The sequence below is a fragment of the Hyperoodon ampullatus genome (genome assembly GCF_949752795.1).
Source record: "Hyperoodon ampullatus genome assembly, chromosome: 11".
In the NCBI taxonomy this organism is placed as follows: domain Eukaryota; kingdom Metazoa; phylum Chordata; class Mammalia; order Artiodactyla; family Ziphiidae; genus Hyperoodon; species Hyperoodon ampullatus.
In genome coordinates this window covers 89,922,103-89,948,116 of record NC_136924.1, presented here as the reverse complement: position 1 = coordinate 89,948,116, position 26,014 = coordinate 89,922,103, and the positions used below count along the sequence as shown (strand labels likewise).

The window sequence follows — 26,014 nt, the reverse complement described above, 5'->3', positions numbered from 1 at the left end:
CCTATTCCAGTCAGTGTCACAGCCAGGTTCCAGTGTACATTATCAAGATTGGAGAATACATATATGTCGTTTTCAAAAGACACAGACAACGAAAACGAAGCACTAACGTCTGCTAATGCTAGATTTTCTGATACTTCTACTGATATGCTTCTACAGAAACTGTTCTCAGGCCTGTGATTAATTGCTGTTTCCAAGAGCAAACTGGTAAATCTTACTTCCTTTTTTGGTAGAATATGGATTTGTCCATTAAATCTTAGCTAGTCCTGGATGCACCCTTTAAAGTCTAAAGGAGGTAAAATTAGGACAAAAAAAAAAAAAAAAAAAAAAAAAAGGAAGTACACCACACATAGCAGGTGGTAAATGGGTGAGAAGTAGGACCAAGGGAGAAGTAACATAATTGGAAATCATAAATCCTTAAACATGTCTAGATAAAGCCATGGAAGTTAGATCCATAAATACGGTTGTGGGTACTAGGAAGCTTGGAAATATTCTTAATCTAGATATTGGTGTTAGAATAACTACACCTTCTAACCCTAACTCTCTTGAAAGTCCCTGCAGAAAACCAAACTAAACTGATTGTGTAATGAATTGTGTAATGAACTGTAATGATCCAGTTTAAGCTCTTCCAGTTCCATTTTGGACTCTGAACAGGAGGGGACAGAATGCGGAAGCAAATTGCCCAGGATCACGGATTTGGAAGACTGGAAGCCTATAGGTGATCTTCGCCAAATGTTACATTGTATCAGTGCCAGCCTTTCGAGGAAGCCTTGCCACCAGAGCAGGGAAAGAGAAGTTCAACAGAAGGTAATTTTATCAAAGACTTCTCATCAGCGTCCCCCCAGCCCCCGAGATTTGAATATTCTCTAAAGCTTTCAAAGCTTTCAACACTGAGATCTTTTAAAATTGTTTGCGGCTACATAAAAGTCGGCCTCCTTTGCCTCCTTTCCCACGCCCAAACTTGATGTGTCCCAATACAATGGCTAACGTCCCGAGGCGCTGCAGAGGGGAAATGGCCTTTCGGGAGGAGACTTTCCGCCGGCGCCAAAAAGAAGGGTTCAGAGAGGAGAACCGGTGGGCGGGGGGTGACTCCAGGGGGAGAAAAATCAGGCGATTTAGGGGAGGGTCTTGGCGAGGTTGGAAGTCGTGCTTTCGGCGCCCGAGAGCAAGTTCCGAGGAAATTAACCAGAGGGGGCGTGGCGCCTGCCTCCCACCCGCCCGCCCTCGCAATGAAAGTCACCGAGCGCCTGCGCGACCTGCCTCTGGGACCAGGTCGCTGTCTTTCTCCTGCTCGGATTCACAGTACGTGCCCGGGAGGGGTGTGTAAGCGACGGGTAAGGAGAGGGAAGCGGCGGGAAGGGGACCGGGGTGGCAGGTGTGTAGGCTTGAGGGTCTCTGCCGACCTGAAGCTTCTTTGTTCCATGTAGCTGCTATGTGTTTGCTTTTCAGTCCATCGCTTTTAAAAGAGAATTTCATTCCTGTCCCCCTTGCAGGTAAATTGTCAAGCTCCAGGACTAAAACTTGAGAGAATTAAGTCTTTTTGTGTTTAAGTGATGATTGACCCACTTTGTCTTCTCAGACCAAGGTAGCATCCGCTTTGAAAGGGCCCCCTTGAACTTTTGGGGAATAAAAAGTACGTGCAAGTAATAGTAATCTAGAAAGTGGCTGCAGTTTAAGCAACTTCTGTTCATCCTAAGGGTGTAAAATCCTGCAGCGGCTCTGAGTTCAAGGACAAACTGGCCTCTGTACCTCCTGAAAGACAGGACTTGCTTCTCTTGGTTTGCTTTGAGGAGCCACAGAAACATTAGCAAGTTAAAAAATAATAATAATTAACAAAGTGGAGGAGGACATGAATTAGACCCTACTAGATGAATTGGAAATTGGTAGAGTCTGCTGACTGGAGCCCTGGGAGGATTCTCAGCCCCCCAGTCTGGAGGCGAAAGCCATGTGGAAGGAGTAAAGGGGAAAGGAAGCCTTCTTTGGGAGTTGAGGCCTCAGCTGTTACTGCTATTGCTGGACTGGGGTGGTGGGGACCAGGGTGCATGCAGATTCCATCTCCCTGCTTCCTTTGAAATAGTCCCAAGGCCTCTTAGTAGTCCGGGCACCACATTTATTTTCTCCTTTTTCCTCTGCCTGTTTACTCCCCAAGAACGTGCCAAGTGGGCTGTAATCAAACATTGTTGAATGACCTTGGAAACTTCTCCAGGTCTCCAGCTAACAGGCTTTAACCCAGTCTAGCCCAGTGTTCTCAGATCCCTAGCCTGCTATGAAAACTGGACACACCTTTTGCATCCCCTGGGAGTTAGGCTGGTATTGAGTTTGACTGTCTTCTGCTTTTTCCAAAATAAGAGGCCTATGTGTGTTGACCATCTTTGTTCATCTTGAAAAATGGCAAATCAGTCCAAATTTGAATATTACTCTCTGGGGCAGACAAGGACAGTTTTTCTGAGGGTTTGTTTGAGAGTGGAGTTTCTTAAACGCTGAGCTCAGAAAAGGTCAGCATAGGCCCCTGGTAACAGCCTCCCCCCACCTCCCCCCTCCCAGAGCCAGAAGCATTTTCCTCGCAACACCTGGGCCCTGAAACTTGGAGGCCTTGTCTGCAGTCACCTCAGTCTATTCAGTAAGTTCTAGAACTCACAAACAGCAATGAGACCACTGAATTATCTTTTTTCTTTGTTTCATGGGTACTGTTCTGTTGCTTTAAAAAGTCTAAAATTGCAGAGTCATGGCCCTGGGAATGCGTGCTCACATACTGTGTGTTGCACAATATCGATGAAGAAAGGCTGCTATAGATAAGCGAACTTTGCTCTTTTTGGCTAAGGGCCTATAAAGAGAAGAGGAATATTTCTCAGTTGGTAGTATCTATCACTCAACTGTGATAGACACTAAGGGAGCAGGGGTGGGATTCTGTGGGGTGCGGGGGACAAGACAGGAAGGGGATTTGACAGGAGGCGGCCCCCAGAAGGCCAGGGAAGTCTAGAATGTTTAGCCTGGATGGTAGATAGCCCACAAGTTCAACACTTGAGGAAACTGGGTTCCAGTCTCAGGCCCTCCACTGTGAATTTGGGTGAATTGCTCATTCTACCTCTCTGGGCCTCAGTTTCCTCATATGTTAAAGGGAGAGACAAATATTTGCTCCGAGTACCTTAGAGTTCTCCAGATTCTCAAGTGAGGTAATGTGATGGCATTTGAAAACTCTAAAATGGTATCCTCAGTGCCTAGAACAGCACTTATTTATTTACCAAATACTTGTGGAGCACTTACTGGGTCCCACTGCCTTTCTAAGCACTTTATACTTTATTCACTTAATGCTCACAAGAGTCCTGTGAGGTAGGAACTATTATTAACCTCATTTTTACAGGTAAGGTAAATTAATCGCAGTGGGTAAGTGGCAGAGTTGCATCCACCTGGACCACCGTCTAGTTGCACAGTCTGTGTGAGCTCGACACGCAGCTCTTTGTCCTTTGTAAAGGCATCACCTCCACATTAGGGGACTGAGCCCCCCTCTCTGGCGATACAGGTAGAGATATTCTCCACTGTGCCAACCAATGCTGGACAATAAAAGGAACAATACACTGTCCAAATAGAATACATCGTTGGAATCATTTATTTTCTATAACTCATCACCAAGTTTCATGTTTTGCTCTGCTTACTTTTCTTAGATTATTTCTACTGCGTTCCTAGACTACTCAAATCACTGAACACTTTACCCTCTGAAGTATTATTACTACTATATTGCTCTCCTCCCTCCACGTGACCTTTCATGTACAAAGTTTCCAGTAACTATTTTTAGAGTGCAGTGCCTGGGCATGATGCAGGTTCAAGGCAACTTACTGAGAAATTAGTTTCAAAAAAGGAAGTCTAGATCAGCACCACCTAATTTTGTGCTATAAATGACTCCTATTTCTTTTCTTTTTTTTTATTTTTAATTTTTTTTATTTTTGCGGTACGCGGGCCTCTTACTGTTGTGGCCTCTCCCGTTGCGGAGCACAGGCTCCGGATGCGCAGGCTCAGCGGCCATGGCTCACAGGCCCAGCCGCTCCGCGTCACGTGGGATCTTCTCGGACTGGGGCACGAACCCGCGTCCCCTGCATCGGCAGGTGGACTCTCACCCACTGCGCCACCAGGGAAGCCTGACTCCTATTTCTTAATGCCTTATCTTTAACTCTCCTTACCCCACCCTCAGATGTGCTGGGAGTGGACCATGTTGATCCTGAGAGGCGATTTGTGGACCCATAGTGTGTGCTTCCAGAAGCTCAGTATTGGCCTGCTGCCAAAGCCACAGACTTGAGCTAAGGCACATTTTGGTGATTGAGAAACTCTCTGTGTAAAGTACACTTTGTGTGTTGTTCACATTTAGAGAAAAAGCCTCCCATTGCCCTTTGCCTCCAACTGCTCACGTCTTTGTGTTGTTTTCCCACCAACAGGTCTGGAGGTCTTCTACTTTTTCTCTCTTCTTTCTATACCCATTTTCACTGAGAGAAAACCATCCTCTGGTTGCTAAATACACTTCATTCTGAGACCATTGGTGGGGACGTACAGAAACTGTTTGACTTTTAAAATTATGGTTGAATAGCAGCATTTCCTACTTGATAAACTTTTCTTAAATTTTTTTAAAAATTAACACCTCTGCTGTGTTTCTTCATATCTCTGTCCGGAGGCATAGGACTTAGGGATTCCTTATTAAGCTAATTACTCGACCTGCATGCTGAAGGAGAGTGCAGTTTATTCATGACTGCCCCGCCCCCTGCCATCCTAGAACAAGAGCAGAGACATTAAATGTTGCTAAAAGTATTATTTTGCACTGAGAAACGTCAACTGAAAAAAAACACATAACGTGAGAGCTGGGAGTTCAGCTTTAGTTGGCGCTTTCTGAGGACTGTATCTCTTGAGAAACTGCTCTGAAGAGGTGTGGGTATCAGTATATATATGATTTTGGTGATGGGGGTATGTGCAATCAAATACACATCTTAGTATAAGTTTGCTGCTGGTTATGAGGAATGGGTATCTCCATTAATGATGTTAGTGCTTTTCTAGGTATGAGAATATACAAAAAATTGGGCTCATAAAAATTTCTCCTGAAAATATCTAACTCTCTGAAGGCCTCTTCTGCCACTTTTTCCCAGTGCACACAGGGCCTCATTCCTGATCTGCCCTGAACTCCTTTCAGGGTGTGTTAAAGGTCAGCGACTGCATTGGCTAGTGACTTCATGCTTGTAGAATCAGATGGTGAGTGATATTTTTAGCTGGCAGAATCTATCTAACATACTTGCTTTTAAGACTACTGACTGTTGGAGGTGGGTTAATTTGCTACTGTGTGTGTGTGTGTGTATTTAAACTAAATACGGTTGACCCTTGAACAATGCAGGGGTTAGGGGGGCCGGCCTTCCACACAGTCGAAAATCCACATATGACTGAACAGTCGCCCCCTCCTTATACTCGGTTCCTCTGTATCCATGGTTCTGCATCTGAAGATTCAACCAGCTGCTAATTGTTTAGCATGCTGGTACTTAGTATTGAAAAAATCCAAATATAAGTGGACCCACACAGTACAAACCCGTGTTATACAGGGGTCAACTGTACATTTCTATTTGTCTGAATCCAAGGAGTATATTTTTAGCCTACCTTTTAAAATAGGGGTTGCTTAGGAAGCTTTAGGTTTTTTATTTGCAAAATGGGAGTAATACTTAACTTGTAGCATAATTGGAAAAGGAAGGAAGATAACAGATGGAAGGGGTGCCAGCACTGCCAGCTGCAGGGTAGGCACTCAGTCAATGTTCGTTGAATCAGAATTAAGCAGTTTGCAGTCTCTTGAAGGAGACAGTGCAGTGTGGTTGGTATACAAGATGTGAGGTCAGAGACCTGGGTTTTTGTTTTTTTTTTACATCTTTATTGGAGTATAATTGCTTTACAATGGTGTGTTAGTTTCTGCTTTATAACAAAGTGAATCAGTTATACATATACATATGTTCCCATACCTCTTCCCTCTTGCGTCTCCCTCCCACCCTCCCTATCCCACCCCTCTAGATGGTCACGAAGCACCGAGCTGATCTCCCTGTGCTATGCGGCTGCTTCCCACGAGCCATCTGTTTTACATTCAGTAGTGTATATATGTCCGTGCCACTCTCTCACTTCGTCCCAGCTTACCCTTCCCCCTCCCCGTGTCCTCAAGTCCATTCTCTAGTAGGAGAGACCTGGGTTTGTGTCCCAGCATGGCTGCTAAGTATCTCAAATTTCCATTTCATTCATCTGTAGAATAGGTATACTTATGAGAATTATAATTTTATGGTTATGAAAATTATGTAAGGTAATGCTAAGGTAAAGTACATGGTATAATTGGATGTGTAGCCAAGTCTTATAAAATTAAATATATATGTATTATATATGTGATTTATGTCCCATTCAACAGTAACATACAGACAACTACATGACCGGTAGCAGAATATAGAAAGACATATAAGTTTACAGATTATTGGTAGATTGATAGAGTGATCAGAATGATCACTCTAGGTTGCGTGCAGGGGTTGAGTTTTAAAGGCAGGAACAGATATGTCTACAAGAGGCAACACTCCATGCTAAGCCTGTAAAATAGCGTTTAAGCTTGGGTATGAGAAAATATATTTGTTTATGTAGAAGACATAGAAGATGTAGGTAGTGGGGCTGATAATAGAACAGAGGAGGTTAAAAAGAATGACTCTCAGTGCGGAATTTCAGCTTTACCCTAAGTTTCTACCCACTTGGACTTCAGCATCACCCGTGTGTACCTCTGTCTCCTTCCTGAGCACTTTCCTGGTTATACTTCCGACACCAGACTCAGGGAGTTACCTTCAGTTTACTCCTGACCGCTTTTAGGTGGAAGTAAATATGGAATGTGAAGTGACCTGAAGACTTCCGTAAAGTTAATCCTCCTCCCCTTGTGCCTTCTACAAAAGCATCATAAATGCCAATTTTTCACCTTGCATTTGCAAGCCTGTTGTTTTATGTTTCCATTATGCTGCTTCACTCTCTTCATTTGTGTTGATGGGAATGATGACCATGGTCTTGATGACAGCGATGATTGTGATCAGATGATAAACTTTATTGAGGGTTTTCATGGGCCAGGCACTGTGCTAGGTATGTTCCACATGTTATCTCAATTAAATCCTGACAACAACCCACTAAGTTAGGAGGTGTTACTATTCCTGTCTTATAAATGAAGAAATTCAGTTTCACAGAGGCTAAGTCTCTCAACCAAGGTTAATAGCAAAATGGTGTGACTGGAATTAGAATCCTGGAGTCTGAGATCTTGAATACGACCGAAAGGACAAAAGGCTGTTAAGTTGAACTTGTAAAGGAGGACATATGTTAGAACTTAAGCATTTCTAATCAAACATTAATGATGCTAAATACTATGTACGTAGTTTGATGTTTCTGAAGAGATCCATGGATTCTGTTTTTGTGTGTGTCCAACTTGTGGCTCATCTTGATGCAAAAATATGATTTTATTTCTATCTTTAGAGCAGTTTGCTTGTTTATTTTTGCTGTAATACCCCCTGCATTTTCATTTTCACTCAGTACTTGTTTGATGTCTTCAAGCTTAATGATATAGAACTAGAAAAAACCATAATAGTATTCATTTTGGAATTAAAAAAAAAAACCTAACTGATTATTTCTTCTTCAAATAACCCAAGATATCTTTAAGAACAGTGTGGATAATGCTGCAGTATAAGCACATCAAGTGACCGTCAAGTTATTTGGGGTATTTCTGTCTGCTTTTTCCTATCTTGTCTAATTTTTTTTTAAGATTCCAGACCAAAATTGAAACAATGGTCGAGCTCACGCAGCTAATGGAGAATGAAGTATTCATGGCCTTTGCCTCCTACACAACGATTGTTCTTTCAAAAATGATGTTTATGAGTACTGCAACTGCATTCTATAGACTGACAAGAAAGGTAAGACACTGAAGGCAATATTTTCTTTTAAGAGTTGAGATTCTGGAAAGCAATTTTCTTAAATTATTTTTTGTAAAGCCCAGTGGCATATTGTCTAATACTGCAAATGAAGTATGCAATCATTTGGTACAGGTGGTTCTGATATATTTATGGAATGGGTGCTTTTTCCTAGAAACTAGTAAATAGTTTTTTCATTGTAGCTTTTACCTTTTGTCATGCCACTTAGCATATGAGATTTCTGGAGTATCAAAGTTTTCAAGGAAACTTTCTGTGATTTTGAAGTTAATTTTGCCTACTAGAGTTTAGAAAATAGTCATTTTCTAGACAGTGAACTGGTGTTTTCAGCTCTGTTACAGGTCAAGGATATGCCTTTGGGGACAGAATTAAAGTTCTTATTATCAGCAGAACCTCTTATGATTGGGATAAGGCATTTGAATTTTGTGTGGTTATGAATTCTTAAGTGGATAATATTTCTACCCATCATGATAAGAGTGATTTTTTTAAAACTGGAGGCTTGGGGAAGGTGGTAGAAAGTTTTTGAAACGCATAACCTATATTCAGGCAGGGTTTATGACAACAGTGATGGGGGTAAAGCAAAGCTACATTGACAAAGTTAAGTGCTTTTCATTGGTGTGGTCCCTGTGCCTATTCAGCAGCTTCTTTCTGGAAACCATCGTTTCTCTTTTAGTCTGTGTCCTGAGTTTTTGTCCTCCAGAGCCTTGCTTTTATCTAGAAGTCACAGTCCTTCCTAAGGTATTTCCTCATTACTGTCTTGAGGTGTCATTTCTTCCCAGGGATATTTGCATTTTAATGGGGGCACATACCCACATGTTTAACTCTCTAATGGGGCAAGGTGTCTCTAAAGTGGCTGCTACCACCAGATCCACACCGTCCTCTAGAAAGATCATGGCACCAAGGATAGCAGAAATGTTGCTTGTCTTAAAAGGAGAAGGGAATTCCAATCTGTGGAGTGCCAGTGATATATGTTAGGAGCCATGACACTCTTTGTGTGTGTCAGATCATGGAAGGATTTTACATAATTTTTAGCATTATCATGTGAGATGAGCATTACTGTTCCCATTTTACAGATGAGGAAATACAAGTCAGAGAGATTAAGTAGCTTTCCCAAGGTTACACACCAATAAGGGGTGAGGCTGAGATTCAAATTCAGATTGGTTTAAATGAAAATCTCATGCACTTTACGTTGTAATACCTTTATTTACTTATTCAAAATATATTTATTGAACATCCACTGTGGGCCAGGCAATTATTTAAGAACAAGACAGACAGATCTGACCTCAAGAGCTGATACTGTATCACACTGCTGCCCACCAGTTCTCCTCAACATCTTTACCTGAAATAAATGCTCATGTCATGTTAAGAAAAATATTATAATATTTATGAGGTTCCTCAGCTTAAATTAAGGCTAATTTTAGAGTTTGTGCTTTTCTTTATTATATATTATTAAATACTGGGACATACTTAAATATTTTTAAATGCGTGTTTCAAGTTTCAGGGAATGGAGAAATCATTTCAAACATCATAATAATGGCAGGAAGGAATACATGAAATATGCCCTAGAACATGTACTTGGTGTTTATAGGAATGTGATTCAACTTCTTATATTTCACTGTATTGTTCAACACAAACTTCTAGTTAATTCAGAAAAAGAAAAGAGTCACACATATCCTAACCAAGTACAAAATACTTTTCCTGCCCCTCACTCTTTTATGCTGCATGCCTGTTCTCTGATATCCTTGGCAAGTAAACTTATGACTTTCATATGAGCCAACCAGTTAGACATATTAATACTCTTGAGGGCAAGTGCATCAACATTACTGTAAAAAAATGCCAGTTCACCGTAATAGTCAATGAGGACTTCGAATTATGCTCTTTTTTTCCATTTTTGCTTCCTTTTCACTATTTTTATACATTGATTTTTATTTACATTCTTATTTATGCTTCTCTTAAAATTTTCTTTACACTGTGAATAAAAATTCAGATTTTAAGAAGAGATGCTTTCTGCTACCCCTGGGTTTGATCTATTGCTCCCATTTTTTTTTTCATAATGGCCAACTTGGATGCCTGTATTTCCTTCCATTAAAATGTAAATAACTTATCAGATAGAGTTACCCCCATGTTACTTGGCATTTGAAATAGGTTTTTTCCTCGTTATTTGGAATAGGTTTTTGCCAACCCAGAAGACTGCGCAGGCTTTGGCAAAGGAGAGAATGCCAAGAAGTATCTTCGGACAGATGACAGAGTGGAACGTGTACGAAGGTGAACCCACTGTCTCCTGAAATGATTTACTTGATCAAAGAATTTTGGTACCAGAGTTAAGTGAAGATGTTGGGGTCTTGAAGAAAGAAGGAAGAAAAGTCAATCCTTTTACCTAGTCCATATAATTATAGAAAATTAGCGATCTATCACCGTGATTGCACATATTTCGAATTTAGCTTTTCTGTGCACTTTGTTGGGGTTAATGACTTTGTTCTGTGTAGGGATTTATCAAAAGTAATGACAGGTAGGAGGTGAAATGAGGATGGTAGATTCTTGCAATTTTTGTCATCTTTCTCCAGAGGTGAAACTGTCAGCTTGTATAAAAGGTTGAAGAATTAGGTATTTTTGCATAAGATTCAAAATATGAACTTGGGAAATCTCTCCCTTTCCAATCTCTCTCTCTCTCTCTCTTCTTTGTAGACATTATGTTTAATATACTGAGAATGCAATAAACAATGAAAAGCAGTAAGCCAAGATACCATCTACACAGTTTCCTAATAATACCAGGAATATACTTATTTTAAAAGCACATTGAATTCTGGTTCTGGAGTATATTTCTTTTTTTTTTTTTTTTTTTTGCGGTACGCAGGCCTCTCACTGTTGTGGCCTCTCCTGTTGCGGAGCACAGACTCCAGACGCGCAGGCTCAGTGGCCATGGCTCACGGGCCCAGCCGCTCCACGGCATGTGGGATCTTTCCGGACCGGGGCACGAACCCGTGTCCCCTGCATTGGCAGGCGGACTCTCAACCACTGTGCCACCAGGGAAGCCCTGGAGTATATTTCTTAATCCTTGTCATAAAGTCATGTAAATTGCAAACTTTTTTTCATCTTTACAGAGGTATTATTGACAAATAAAATTGTAAGATGTTGAAGTGTACAATGTCATTTGATATATGTATATGTTGTGAAAGGATTCCCTCTATTGAGTTAATTCACACATCCATCACCTCACATATTTCATCTCCCCTCCTTTCTTTTTTGATGAGAACATTTAATTTCTACTCCTATAGCAACTTTCAGTTATACAATAACACAATACAGTGTTATCAACCATAGTCAGCATGTTATACTTTAGATCCTCAGACCTTGTTCATCTTATGACTGACGGTTCATATCTTTTTATCAATCTCTCCATATTTCCCCCAACCCCTAGTCCCCTGGCTACCACTACTTTCTGTTTCTATGAATTGGATTTTTTTTCCTTTTGGTAGATTCCATGTATAAGTAATACCATATAATATTTGTCTTTCTCTGTCTTAATTATTTCATTTAGCCTAATGCCCTCCAGTTTCATCCAAATGACAGGATTTCCTTTTTTTTTTAAGGCTGAATAATATTCCATTGTGTGTGTGTGTGTATGGTTAGGTTGTTTCCATGTCTTGGCTGTTGTGAATAATGCTGCAATGAATATGGGAGTGCAGACATCTCTTTGGGATAATGGTAGTTCTCTTTTTAATTGTTTGAGGACCTTCCATACTGTTTTCCATAGTGGTTGTACCAGTTTACATTCCCTACAACAGTGTGGAAGAGTTCCCTTTTCTCCACATCCTGGCAAGCATTTTCTATCTCTTGTCCTTTTCACAGTAGCCATCCTAACAGGTATAATGTGATAACTCATTTTGATTTAGGATGATTGGTGATGTTGAGCACCTTTCATGTACCTCTTGGCCAGTTGGATGTCTTCTTTGGAAAAATGGCTAATTGGGTCTCCTTTTTTAATTGGGTTATTTTTACTTGTTTGTTTATTTGTTTTGGGCTATGGAATTGTATGAGTTCCTTATTATTTTGAATATAAGCCCTTATCAGATATGTGGTTTGCAAATATTTTCTCCCATTCCATAAGTTGCCTTTCAATTTTGTTGATGGTTTCTTTTGCTGAGCAGAAGCTTTTTGATTTGATGTAGTCTCATTTGTTTGTTTTTGCTTTTGTTGTCTTTGCTTTTGGTGTCAAATCTAAAAAATCTTTGCTAAAGCCAATGTCAAAGAGCTTACCGACTATCTTTTCCTTCTAGAAGTTTTATGGTTTCAGGTCTTATGTTCACGTTTTTAATCCATTTTGAGTTGATTTTTGTGTATGGTGTAAGATAGGGTCCAGTTTCATTCTTTTGCTTGTGGAAATGTAGTTTTCCTGACACAGTTTATTGCAGAGGCTGTCCTTCCCTATTGTGTATTCTTGGCTCCTTTGTAAAAAATTAATTGACTATATATGTATGGGTTTATTTCTTGACTCTCTATTCTGTTCCTTTGATCAATGTGTCTGCTTTTATGCCAATACAATACTGCCTGGATTACTATAGTTTTTTAATGTAGTTTGAAATCAGGAAGTATGATGCCTCGAACTTTGTTTTTATTTCTCAAGATTGCTTTGGATATTCAGGGTCGTTTGTGGTTTCACACAAAGTTTGGAATTTTAAAAAAGTTCTCTAAAAATGCCACTGGGGGGCTTCCCTGGTGGCACAGTGGTTGAGAGTCCGCCTGCCGATGCAGGGGACGCACGTTCGTGCCCCGGTCCGGGAGGATCCCGCATGCCGCGGAGCGGCTGGGCCCGTGAACCATGGCCGCTGGGCCTGTGCGTCCGGAGCCTGTGCTCTGCAGCGGGGGAGGCCACAACAGTGAGAGGCCCACGTATCGCAAAAAAATAAAAAAATAAATAAATAAATAAATAAAATAAAAATGCCACTGGGATTTTGAAAGGGAGTATATTAAATCTGTAGATTGCTTTGGGTAGTGTGGACATTTTAGCAATATTAATATTAATTCTTCCAATCTATGAGCAGAGAATATCTTTTCATTTATTTATATCTTTTATTTCTTTCATCAGTGTCTTATAGTTTTCAGTGTATAGATCTTTCACCTCTTTGTTTAAATTAATTTCTAAGTATTTTATTCTTTTTGCTGCTATTTTAAATGGAATTGTTTTTTAAGTTTCTCTTTCTGATAGTTCATTGTTAGTGTATAGAAATGCAACTGATTTTTTTCATTGTACTTTTATTGAAATTTGAGCAAGAATTTGGCTTTGATATTCTCCAACATAATATTTTTGTATATGGATTTCATATCCTGAGACTATACTGAATTCATTTATTACTTCTAACAGTTTTTGGTGGAATTAGGTGAGTGTTTTTGATATAATATCATATCATCTACAAATAGAGACAGTTTTACTTCTTTCTTTCTGTTTTGGATGACTATTTCTTTTTCTTGATTAATTGCTCTGACTAGGATTTCCAGTACTATGTTGAATAAAAGTGATGAGAATGGGCATCCTTGTCTTGTTCCTGATCTTAGAGGAAAAATTTTTGGCTTTTCACCATTGAGTACCATGTTAGCTGTGGACTTGTTATATATAGCCTTTATTACATTGAAGTACATTCCATCTATAACCAGTTTGTTGTGAGTTTTTATCATGAAAGGATTTTGGGTTGTCAAATGCTTTTTCTGCTTCTATTGAGAAGATCTTTTTTAATTAATTCATTTATATATTTTTGGCTGTGTTGGGTCTTCGTTTCTGTGTGAGGACTTTCTCTAGTTGCGGCGAGTGAGGGCCACTCTTCATCACGGTGCGTGGGCCTCTCACTGTCGCGGCCTCTCTTGTTGTGGAGCACAGGCTCCAGATGCGCAGGCTCAGTAGTTGTGGCTCACGGGCCCAGTTGCTCCATGGCATGTGGGATCTTCCCAGACCAGGGCTCAAACCCGTGTCCCCTGCATTGGCAGGCAGATTCTCAACCACTGCGCCACCAGGGAAGCCCCTGAGAAGATTTTTATCTTTCATTTTGTTAATGTGGAGTATCACACAGATTGATTTGCAGATGTTGAACCATCCTTGCATCCCTGGAATAAATCTCACTTGATAATGGAGTATGATCCTTTTGATCCTTTCAATTAAACTGTTTAATTTGTTTTGCTAATATTTTGTTGGGGATTTTTGCCTCTATGTTCATCAGGGATATTGGCCTGTAATTTTCTTTTCTTGTAGTGTCCTTATCTGACTGGGATATCAGGATAATACTGGATTTGTAAAATGAGTTTGTAAATGTTCCCTCCTCTTTTATTTTTTGGAAGAGTTTGAGAAGGATCGGTTTTAATTCTTCTTAGGGTGTTTTGTAGAATTCACCAGTGAAGCTGTCTGGTCCTGGATTTCTTTGTTGGGAGGTCTTTAATTACTGATTCAATCTTCCTACTAGTAATTGGTCTGTCTAGATTTTCTATTTCCTCATGATTCAGTCTTGGTAGTTTGTATTTTACTAAGAATGTAACCATTTCTTCTAGGTTGTCCAATTTGTTGGTGTATACTTGTTCATGAGTCTATTTTGACCTTTGTATTTTTGTAGTATCAGTTTGAATGCCTTCTTTTTTAATTCTGATTTTATTTATTTGAGTCCTCTCCCTTTTTTTCTTGGTAAGTCTTGCTAAAGGTTCATTTATTTTATCTTTTCAAAAAAAATCAGCTCTTAGTTTCTTTGATCTTTTTACTGTCTTTTTAGTCTATTTCATTTATTTCTACTCTGATCTTTGTTATTTCTTTCCTTTTACTAATTTTGGGCTTAGTTTGCTTTTCTTTTTTTAGTTTCTTGAGGTGTAAAGTTAGGTTGCTTATTTGAGATCTTTCTTTTTTCTTAATGTAGGTATTTATCACTTGTATAAGCTTCCCTTTTAGAACTGTTTTTGCTGCATTCCATGAATTTTGGTATATTCTGTTTCTGTCTTTGTCTCAAGACATTTTTTGATTTCTCTTTTTTCTTTGACCCATTGGTTGTTTAGTAGCATGTTGTTTAATCTCCACATTTGTGAATTTTCCAGGTTTTTTCTTTTTTCTTTTTTTTATAGTTGACCTTTAGTATCATACTGTTGTGGTTGGAATAGATGCTTGATATGATTTCACACTTCTTAAATTTATTAAGGCTTGCTTTTTGGCCTAACACATGATCTGTCCTGGATAATGTCCCATGTGTGCTTGGGAAGAATGTGTATTCTTGGATTTTGGATGTAAAGTTCTGTAAATGTCTTTTTAGGTCCATCTGATCTAAAGTATAGTTTAAGTTCAATGTTCCCTTATTGATTTTCTTTCTGGATGGTCTATTCCACTGTTGAAATTGGGATATTGAAGTCCTCTACAATTATGGTATTGTTCTTTCTCCTTCAGATCTGTTAATATTTGCTTTATATATTTAGGTGTCCTATGTTGGGTGCTTAAATATTTACCAGTGTTATATCCTCTTGATGAATTGACCCACTTTATCATTATATAATGACCTTGTTTGTCTCTTGTTACAGTCTTGGGCTTAAAGTCTGTTTTGCCTGATATAAGTATAGCTACTTAGCTTTCTTATGGCTTCCATTTGCATGGAGTATCTTTTTCCATCCCTTCACTTGAGTGTATGTGTGTCCTTAAAGATGAAATTAGTCTCTTTATAGGCAACATGTTGTTAGGTCTTGTTTTATTTTTATCTATTCAATCATTCTGTGTCTTTTGATTGGACAATTTAGCCCATTTTCATTTAAAGTAATTACTGATAACTATGTACTTATTGCCATTTTGTTAATTTTTTTCTGGTTGTTTTGGAATGCCTTTGTTCCTTTGTTTCTCTCTTCCTTTGTGATTTGATGATTTTCTCTAATGGTAAGCTTTGATTGCTTTCTCTTTATCTTTTGTGTATCTACTGTAACTTTTTACTTTGTGGTCACCCTGAGTCTTACATAAAACATCTTGTGTTTATAATAGTCTGTTTTCTAAGTTGATAACAACTTAGCTTTGAATGCATACAAATGCTCTACATTTTTACACTCCTCCCCCCACATTTTATGTTTTTGATGTCACAATTTTCAACTTGTTATTTTGTGTATCCACTGACAAATTATTGTAGTTACAGTTATTTTTAATACTTTTGTCTTTTAATCTTTATACTAGAGTTATAGGTGATTTAACCACCACCATTACATTAGAGTATTTTGACTTTAACTATATGTTTACTTTTACAAGTGAATTTTATACTTTCATGTTTTCCTCTTTAGTGTCCTTCAGTTTCAACTTGAAGAACTTGAACACTTTTTTATAGGGCTGGTCTAGTGGTGATAAACTCCTTTAGCTTTTGTTTGTCTGGAAAACTCTATCTCTCCTTCAATTCTGAAGGATAACTTTGTTGTGTAGTGTATTCTTAGTTGGTAGTTTTTTCTTACAGAACTTTGACTATATCATCCCACTCTCTCTGGCTTGCAAAATTTCTGATAAAAAAAATCTGCTAATAATCTTACGTGGGTTCCCTTGTATGAAACAAGTTGCTTTTCTCTTGCTGCTTTTAAGCTTCTCTCCTTGTCTTTAACTTTTGATAAGTTAATTATAATGTGTCTCAGTGTGGGTCTCTTTGGATTCATCTGTTTTGGTACTTTCTGAGGTTTTTGTAGCTGAATGTCTATTTCTTTCTTCAGATTAGGAACATTTTCAGCCATTACTTCTTTGGGTAAGTTTTTGCCCCCTTTTCAGTCTCATACTTCTGGTACCTCTATAATGCATATATTGGTCTTTTTGAGGGTTTTCCATAAGTTCTTTAAGCTATTGTCACTCTTTTTCATTATTTTTTCTCTTTGTTTCTCTGATGGATGAATTCTGCTGCACTGTCTTCAAGTTTGCTGAACCTTTATTCTGCTTGATCTAATCTGCTGTGACCTTTATTGAATTTTTTTAATTCAGTCATATTCTTCAGCTCTGTGATTTCTGTTTGTTACTTTAAAAATATTTTCTATTTCTGTTTGTTACTTTAAAAATATTTTCGGGCTTCCCTGGTGGCGCAGTGGTTGAGAGTCCGCCTGCCGATGCAGGGGACACGGGTTCGTGCCCCGGTCCGGGAAGATCCCACATGCCGCGGAGTGGCTGGGCCCGTGAGCCATGGCTGCTGGGCCTGCGCGTCCGGAGTCTGTGCTCCGCAACGGGAGAGGCCACACCAATGAGAGGCCCACGTACCACCAAAAAAAAAAAAAATTTTTCTATTTCTTTGCTCATGCATTGCTCTCCTGACCTTGATGAGCATCTTACGACCATTATTTCCATCAGGTAAATCACTTATCTCTGTTTCAGTAAGATCTGTTTCTGTAGATTTATCTTGTTCTTTTGTTTGGAACATATTTCTCTGTTTCTTTATTTTTCTTTATTCTCTGTGTTGGTTTCTGTGCATTAGATAAAACAACCACCACTCCCAGTCTTGACAGAGTGGTCTCATGTGGGAGATGAACCTTGTCAATTAGCTTGAGCTTCTGGTTGTCTCTCAAACCTTTGTGATTGTCCAAGCTGCCTTCTTTGTTTCTACTGGCTCCCAGTTTTTGAGTGTGTGCCAAGACTTTTCAAGTGTTCCAAAGAGGAGGATCACAGTCAGCAGCTAGCTGCAAGCTGATTGGAAACTGGACTCTCAAACAACAGCTGGGAAAGTAGGTAGTTAAGCCCCTTCCAGAGAGAAACTGGGATTTGGGCATTTTTCCTGGGCTCAGGTGTATAGCTGTGGGGAGAGCTCTTATACCTATTAAGAAACTGTTTCCTTGTTTGCTATAGTCCTGTGGAAGTCATGAGTGCAAGACACATTGGCTATCAGAGCCAGGCAATCCAGGAGCCTGTCCCTTCAGTAGTAGCTGCAAAATTTGGGGTGCCAGAAGTGCATACAAGCTCCTTCCAAGGAGATACTGGCAACTTGGAGTGGGCTAGAGGGAGAAGGTGAGGGATGTGTCTTCTGACTTCTCCAGGCTCTGAGGAGGATTATAGCCAGCCCCTAGATGCATACTGAATTAGAAGCCTGACCCTCAGCAGCAGCTTTAAAGTATACAGATGAACGCCTTTTAGGGAAAGACTGGAAGATGGACATTTTTGCCTGCTCCCTCTTCACTGAGCCTTGGGGGTGGGGGTAGCTGCAGCAAGTGCTTGTGCTTGTTGAGAACTGCTTCTTTGTTTGCTGTATTCCTGTGGGACTTGTGAATGGTAGCACTATTGGCTGTCAGAGCCAGGTGATCTAGAGACCCATCACTTGGGCTGCAGCCATAAAAGCTGAGGTACAGATGTGTGTAAACTCCTTCTGGGGAGATACTGGCAACTTGTTTTGGGCTAGAAGGAGAAAATGGAGGAGGTGTCTACTGGCTTTCCTAGGAAGGATCAAAGCCAGACCCTAGATGCAGGCTAACTGGAAGCTTGATCTTTAGGTAGCAGTTTTTAAAGTATGCAGGTGGATCTCTATCTGGGAAAGACCGAGAGGTGGGCATTTTTGCCTGTTCCCTCTGTGCTGAGTCCTGGGGGAATAGCTACAAGTCTCATGCACCTGTTAACAACTTTGCTTTTGTTTGCTATGGTCCTTTGGGTCTCCAAAATGCAATCCTCACTGACTTACAGAGTTAGGTGTTTTGGTGGGAGCCTGTTTTTGGGTGAAAGTCTTAAAGGTTGGGGCACTAAATATGAGGTCTAAACCTTTTCTCCTCAGGGAGAAGCTGGGAGTTGGGAATACCCTTCCAACTGTATGGTGCTGTTCTGGGGGTGGGGTTTATAGGAAGATTTTCCTCAGCCTTTCCTTATCCATTTCGATGTGGGTATTTTCTCATTCTCTCAATGGGGTAGAAGTTGCTCAGCTAGTTTCTGGATTTCTTTCAGAAGTAATTGCTCCATGTGTAACTGTCCATTTGGTGTATCTGTGGAAAGAGGGGAGTTCAGGAGCCCTCTATGTCACCATCTTGGCCGACTTCTCCCCACCGCAAAATTTTTTATATTGAGATTCCATTGCCAATCCATTAGTTACCTTTTTCTAACATGTGAAACATTAAAGTTATGCACCGTCTTCATTTAGTATTTTCTAATGCTCATCTAAACTGTAGTACAATTCTAGACACATTTCACGGGATAAGCAAAATTATATAAAATTAAAGAAGCAGTGAAGAGTTTTCATAGCCATACTTAAACATTTAGATATTTAGTTTTGTGATGAATAGTTAAGATATGAAACATCATGAATATATTTGACTACACTTCTTCAATTTGGTGAGTATAAATAGATAATGAAATGGGGACTGAAAGAAAAAATTTTACTTCTGTAATTCACGTATCTGCTGCAGCATCAAATCCCTTTGGAATCTAGATCATGTTTGCATCATCACTTTTGACTTCCTGGAAAGTGTGAAGCCCCTCCCAAGATTTCTGCAGATTCCCTTCTGGTATATAGTCTCAAGATTAACTCAGTCTGCAGTCCTGCATTTGTGCATGTTTCCATATTCTGCATTTTGTTAGGCTGATGTAAACTTGGTTCTTTCCTCAACTCTCTCAACAAATCAAGTTAAAAATGTGATAAAAATAGACCTGACTAAATCAAGGTGCAGAGTTTACAGTATGGCAACACAAACATTTCAAGTTGTATGTTACAGTGCTCTGTCCTTCAGCATCCTCTCCCTGGGGAAGTTGCATTGTGCCCTCTTCACCTCACAAAATGGTCATCATTACACCATTGTGCAGGCTATTCTTTTACCCCATGTACTTCTCTGCTCCTCCAGTACTGCAATTTAATTTTTTTATTTATGCAAAAGTTTAAACTCAAATTATTTATCAAGCAAGAATGGCTTTTTCTAAGAGGAAGTCTATGCTAGATAGTTAGAATAAAAATTTGACTTCTCCTTCACTTAGTTATATATTTGTTAATTCAGCAGTCCTACTGATTAAAGTGGCCAGTTTTAAAATGGATTGTGTCAAGAATATGGATCTAAAATAGTCTTAGGAATCTCTCAAAGAATCAATGTGAAAATTTCAAACAGTATCAGAGGAAAATTATATGTGTTATGATGAAAAAGAATAAAAATTAGAAAAAGTGAATAAAGCTTTGTGGAGTTATCAAAACCACTAAAGAGAAAGTAAGCAGTTTAAAGCTTTGTCTCATCCTTTTTGTGCATCCCTTTTAGGGAAGGTAATCAAATACATGATGCTAATCATGACCCTATGCTCATAAAATTGCCCAGAACTTGAAAGTGACAACAATTAGACCTTTAGTAGCATTAGTAAGTTTGAAAGGAAGATCAAAGTAAGTCTCACCTATGAAAACTTAGCAACAGATATTTTATTTGGGGATTTTTAGATTCCTCCCCACTCTCCCTTCCCAGCCCCTACTTCTATCTCTCCTTGCCCATGGGATTGTATTTCTAAAGGAGAAAGCCATTATCTAAGCTGATCTTCTCATCAGGTTGTGAACAACAAATAAAATTTAGTGAGAATGATTGACCTTAGCTGTGAAAGGAGTCAGTGTCCTCGAGGAGGTGCAGCCACTGTGTGTCCAGCGCCTCCTGGCGCTCAGACACCGGCTTTTCAGTGAGGCAAGAAAGAGAGTGTCCAGGAAAGACAAGGCATCCCGTTAGATCGGATCAGTCCCATCAAAAAATTTCCTACTAACAAATATCTTTTGGAGATACATTTCAGAGAAAGAGTTTCCAGAATCTCCACTTTCCATTTTTAACCTAGAATTTTTCTTTTTCATTACTTCCACATGTAATTATCACGTTATTTCTATTAGCATATTTCAGTGACAGGGACAGAACTTGGCTACAAAGGAAGTGAAAATTATGCTTTCAGGTATGCAATAGTGAGAAAATTAATACATTCTACACATATGGAACACTTAATTAAAAATATAAAGTAATATGTGTTGAAATGTCAAGATAAGTAGCCTAAAGTTAGTTATTTATATTCTGGGCAGACAGAAATCAGTGATGATTCGAAAACCTTTTACATTATGCATTTATTTAATCCTATCCCATCTCGTTCTAGAAAGAATTCAAGACCAAATGTGTTCCCTACAACAAGGTAAAAAGAAAGTTGTACGGTAATCAGGGCAGCTGGAGAAATACAGAGTAACATTCAAAAGAGGAAAAGGAGGGTGGTATTTAGGAAGAGGAGAGATGTTTAGAATAGGCTATGTTCAAAGGTAGAGAATACCCCTTCACTGAAACTGTTCAGTGGAGTCCAGGTGATACTCACTGGGGATTCTTCAAGGAATTGGAGTATGGGCTAGGATTTGAGCCAGATGACTTCCCTTCTGGCCCCAGTGCATGAAGGAAGCATTTATTGAGAGATTACTGTGTGTGTCTCACTGTCACTTCTTTTATTGGAGTGCTATAAAATAGCTTTAAGACTGGGTTCCTGCCCTTGAGGGGGTTTATAACTTTTCCCCTAAAAATAAGACCAACATTCATGTAGTACTTAGAGAATGATATAAAGCAGTCTCCCATTAGATGTTAAGTCGTGAGGTACAGGGTATTATTTCCTAGGGTATTTAGGAATATTTCATAAAGGAAGAAGCTGAAGAATGTTAGGGCTTGAGGAGAAGGAGAGGAGAGATCACGTCAATTTGGGAAAATTTCTTTGTGGGAATTTGGACATACTGCTGCTGTATGCTGAGCATGAAGAACTTTGGGTAAGAGAAGGGAGTCAGCAAGTCTGGTATGAAGCTCCTTTTGTAGTTGGCCATCCCCTGATAATTCTCAAAGATGTCTAGCAACTCTGGTCTAGGTCAGGGCGATGCTGAGATCCAAGTGGTTCTGATCTGACTAGGAAGGTGTGACTGGTGCATCATAAGAACAGAGCAGGGTTGATGGGAAGGTCAGCCCAGAGCAAGCTTGCCCCAAGGAGCATCTGCCTGAAGGAGAAAGGAAACAGGAACACAGGATGATGGAGAGGGGGAAATAGACCCCAGTAGAAGGTGGTCACACATAAAGATGGATGTCCACCAGGTATTAGATTTTGGTAGCTGTCTAGGAATGACATGAAAACGAAGGAAGCTGCCCCTCTAGGATGAGTTCTGTTGTTTGAACAGAGAAAGGGTTATGTGGAAGGGTGATACTGAACTACAGCAGGAGCTGACTGGGAGAGTTGGGTAAGCACGTGCCTGGCTCAGGGTCTAAAAAAGAAGAGTATATAAAATAGCATAAATTAACATAGACTATGAGGCTCCATTGAAAACAGGCCTTACTAGGACAATAAGGAGTGCCATCTCTGAGACCATTTTGAGGGCCAAGGACAGGGAAAGAGAATTGAAAAGAGAATAAGATAGAGAGGGGGAAGCCAGAAAAAAATGGAGGGGCCAGTAAGGTCCAAGGAAGCCCTGCCTTTGAACTTCCTTCCCTCTCCCTCCACTGGAGCTCTTTACCCCTTATTATCTTTGACTTTCTTCTCTTCTATTTGCCAATTGCTTAATACAGGCTTAGAAGTAAACACATTTCCACAGGGTCTCACCATTATAGGTTCTTTCCCAACTTTAAAATGTCTGTCCTTTTAGAATGTTGTGAAGGAGAAAAGTAACATGGCCAAGATGGGAGGTGTAGATATATCTGTGGTCCAGCAGGAGAGTTCAAAGGACCCAAACAAATACCCTTGGTGTAATTGGTGAAGCGGGCTCTTCTTTAGTAGAAAATAGTATTCCTGTCCTTTCTTGCCCACCTCACTCTCAGTAACCCTTGGGTTGTTCCATGAAAGAGAAGGGACAAGAACTCCCATACCTTTCTGTCTTGGCTTTTATTCAGGAACAGGCAGTTGTTTATTTAAATCTTTCAGAACTGTTACTTACCTAGGTTACTGTCACATTCTTCATACCTTTATGTTGTCATCATCTTTGTCAAAAAAAAAAAGGTGATGAGAAAGGATAATGTACAGGAAATAGGAGAAAGGAAAGGAGGAGAGGAGAATGGTGATCATTGAGCAGGCAATCTGTAATAGTTACATTTTTTGCTAAAAGAAAAGAGAGTAACATAAAACAAATATTTTTCATTTTGAAATATGTATCAATAGCTGATAAGCTCTATCAAAATCTCAATTTCTAGTCTAGATTCTTAAGCAGTTTTTTAACTCTGGAGACTTGAACAGGGGTACCAAGTTTTTGAAGATTAAGCAGTTTAAAAAAATGTCAAGTCAATAATAGATGTGCCTTGTATTCACAATCCTAGCCAGAGGTGCCATGAATTGGAGGAAAACTTGTGTCTAAACCATGCTTTCTGTTTTCTTATAGCTGTGGTATGAAATTCCAATCAAGGAAATATGTCTTTCTCTTTATTGTCTATCAATTTTGTGTATACTTTGCACTTTGCTCCATCACTACTAACTAATTCCTTTTGCAATTTTAGGATAGGTTGGCTAAATTTTTTTCCATGTTTGAAAGACTAGTTATGTATTCTATTATATGGATGTGGAGAGCATGAATTTCTTGATATTAAATTGGTAAATTGATTCTTGGCAACCTAGTGGATTGGGTGAATGGGCAAGGGTGGTCTCAGGAGCCATTTTGCAGACTAGCACAAGTGAGGGAGGAGTGTTAAGAAAGATCATAACCAAAAGGATTTTCTTCTTTGGGGAAGAAGAGTTTTTATAAGAAGAATCTTGAATTGCTGTTGTATGGAACTTAGAAGAAAAAGTATTTTATATGTATAAAAATGGAGTGAGTTTTATTATATAGATGCAGTTTTGATAGTCTTGAAAGTGCAAAAAGCCTTCTCTGTTGTATGCTGAGATACACTACAATAAAAGAAACAAGATGAGACATTCTAAATAAGAGTCAAGTGGGTAAGGAAGCAAGGGAATTTGAGAGAAATAAAATAAATCTTACTTTGCATATTTAAGATCCATTGACACTTCTATTTAGTTTCAGAAGAGAGGGACAAATGAATATATTTCTGCTGATTTTGAAATTTGTGTTTTACAAGTCATCTTTTTCCACAGAGCCCACTTGAATGACCTCGAAAATATTGTGCCATTTCTTGGTATTGGCCTTCTGTATTCCTTGAGTGGTCCAGATCTCTCTACTGCCATCCTGCACTTCAGACTCTTTGTTGGAGCACGAATCTACCACACACTTGCATATTTGATACCCCTTCCCCAACCAAATCGCGCTTTGGCTTTTTTCCTTGGATATGGAGTTACACTGTCAATGGCTTACAGATTGCTGAGAAGCAGGTTGTACCTGTAAAGAGAATCATACAACTCATCATCCAGTGATTTTCTAACAATTCTGTACTTCCAATTTATAACAAATACTTTTTAAGATTTTAAGTGGGAAGGGAGCAGAGAAATTAAGATAGGGAAAACCTAGTCTGAATATTAATGTCACCAATATCCTTTATTCTTTTTTAAGATTTGCAGTAGAAATTTAACATAATTTTTAACTCTTTTGTCTTATTCTTAAAGTACTTTGTTTTAAATTTTGATTGTAATTTGTAACATTATTCAACATTTCATATTTTAAATCTTTAGAAAGAGTAAGTACATGTATGTTAAACTTGTATTTCAGTATTGCTGAAATCAGCATATGAAATAAAGAATTTAAAGAACGATTTCATTTGGTTTTATTTTTCCCAACATATTTTCAAAAGTTTCAAACCTACAAACAGGTAGAAAAGTAGTACAATGAACTTCTATATGCCTTTCACCTAGATTTACCAGTTGTTAACATTTCCCCATATTTGCTTTAGGTCTATCACTCAATGTTTTTTCTGAACAATTTGAAAGTAAGCTGCAGATACTGTATCATGCATTTAAGATACTTCACTCCTAAATACTTCAACATGTATCTCCTGTGTACAAAGCAGTCTCCAAATAACCACACCATTCTCACACCAAAGAAATTTAACTCTAATACAATATTTATTTAACATACACAGTTCATATTTAAATTCCTCAATTTTTCCAATACTGTCTTTTATAACTGCTTTATTTTTGATCCAGGAATCAAACAAGGACATCACACTGCCTTTTGTTATCATTTCTATTGAGTTTTCAATAAAATGGATGAGTTCTTTCATTTTTTTTCATCTTTTATGACTGGCATTTTTTGAGAAGTTTAGGCTGGTGGTTTTATAGAATGATCCTTAATCTGATTTGGTTTTGTATATTATTTTCTCATTCTTAGATTCAAGTTAAACATTTTTGTCAATGTTGTGTTCTTCAGATTATAGCACATCAATAGACATATGATGTCAGTTTGTCCCATTAGTGGTGATCAGTTCAGTAAGGTAGAATCGACCAGATTTATTCACTGTAAAGCAATCTTTTTGTAATCGTATTTAGGGTGATAAACTGAGACTGTGCAAATCCTGTCCTCCTACAAACTTTCACCCAATGGATTCAGCATCAAATATGCTCAGTTTTGTTTCTATATAAAAATATAAATATATAAGCATAAAAATTCATAAAGCATATGTTTACAAATGTATAAACACTATATACATCCATACATATTTAGATTTTTTGTCTTGAATTATGTGTACTTAAACCTTTATAATAAAGGATGAACTTTTAAAATATTGATATTTTTCTTATACTTGCCATTTATATTATTAGTTTTTCTCTCTCTTGATTACTCTTAATTTTAATACATATTTCTTAAATAGTGCTTTTAGTGGCTCTCATAATGGTTCATTTAGGTTTACCACACAAATGAAAAGTCACTGTGTTTATATTTTAAGTTTCATAATTTGAGCAGCTCTTAAGTCCATAAAACATATTGGACAACTGACTATGGAGAATTCTGTACAAGTTTCTTTTCACTTCTTTTCTTAATGTTAAAAGTGGCTTTGCATATCAGGAAAGCTTTGTGGTATAATTAATGGAAAAGATCATGAGCTCAGAAGTGAAAAGTTCAAAATTTAAGGATTAGATCTGCCTGCATAAACACACACACATACAGACACACACACACACACCCTACCCTCTGGATTTGGGTAACCTATTTACTCTGTCCAATCTGTAGTTTCCTTAAACTTTTGTGAGATTTTTTGAAGGTCAAATGATCTATGTATGTGAAAAAAAGATATTCTAA

The 26,014-nt window shown here is 38.7% G+C and overlaps 1 protein-coding gene across 1 annotated transcript; it reads left to right on the top strand.

Annotated features, from left to right (window-relative positions):
- Positions 1-696: 696 nt before the first annotated feature.
- On the top strand, positions 697-24,518 carry MGST1 (microsomal glutathione S-transferase 1). The gene is made up of 4 exons (XM_079715864.1): positions 697-804; positions 7,781-7,928; positions 10,114-10,208; positions 23,920-24,518. The coding sequence occupies exons 2-4, from the start codon at positions 7,803-7,805 to the stop codon at positions 24,164-24,166; spliced, it is 468 nt and encodes a 155-aa protein (XP_079571990.1). The 5' UTR covers positions 697-804; positions 7,781-7,802; the 3' UTR covers positions 24,167-24,518.
- Positions 24,519-26,014: the final 1,496 nt, after the last annotated feature.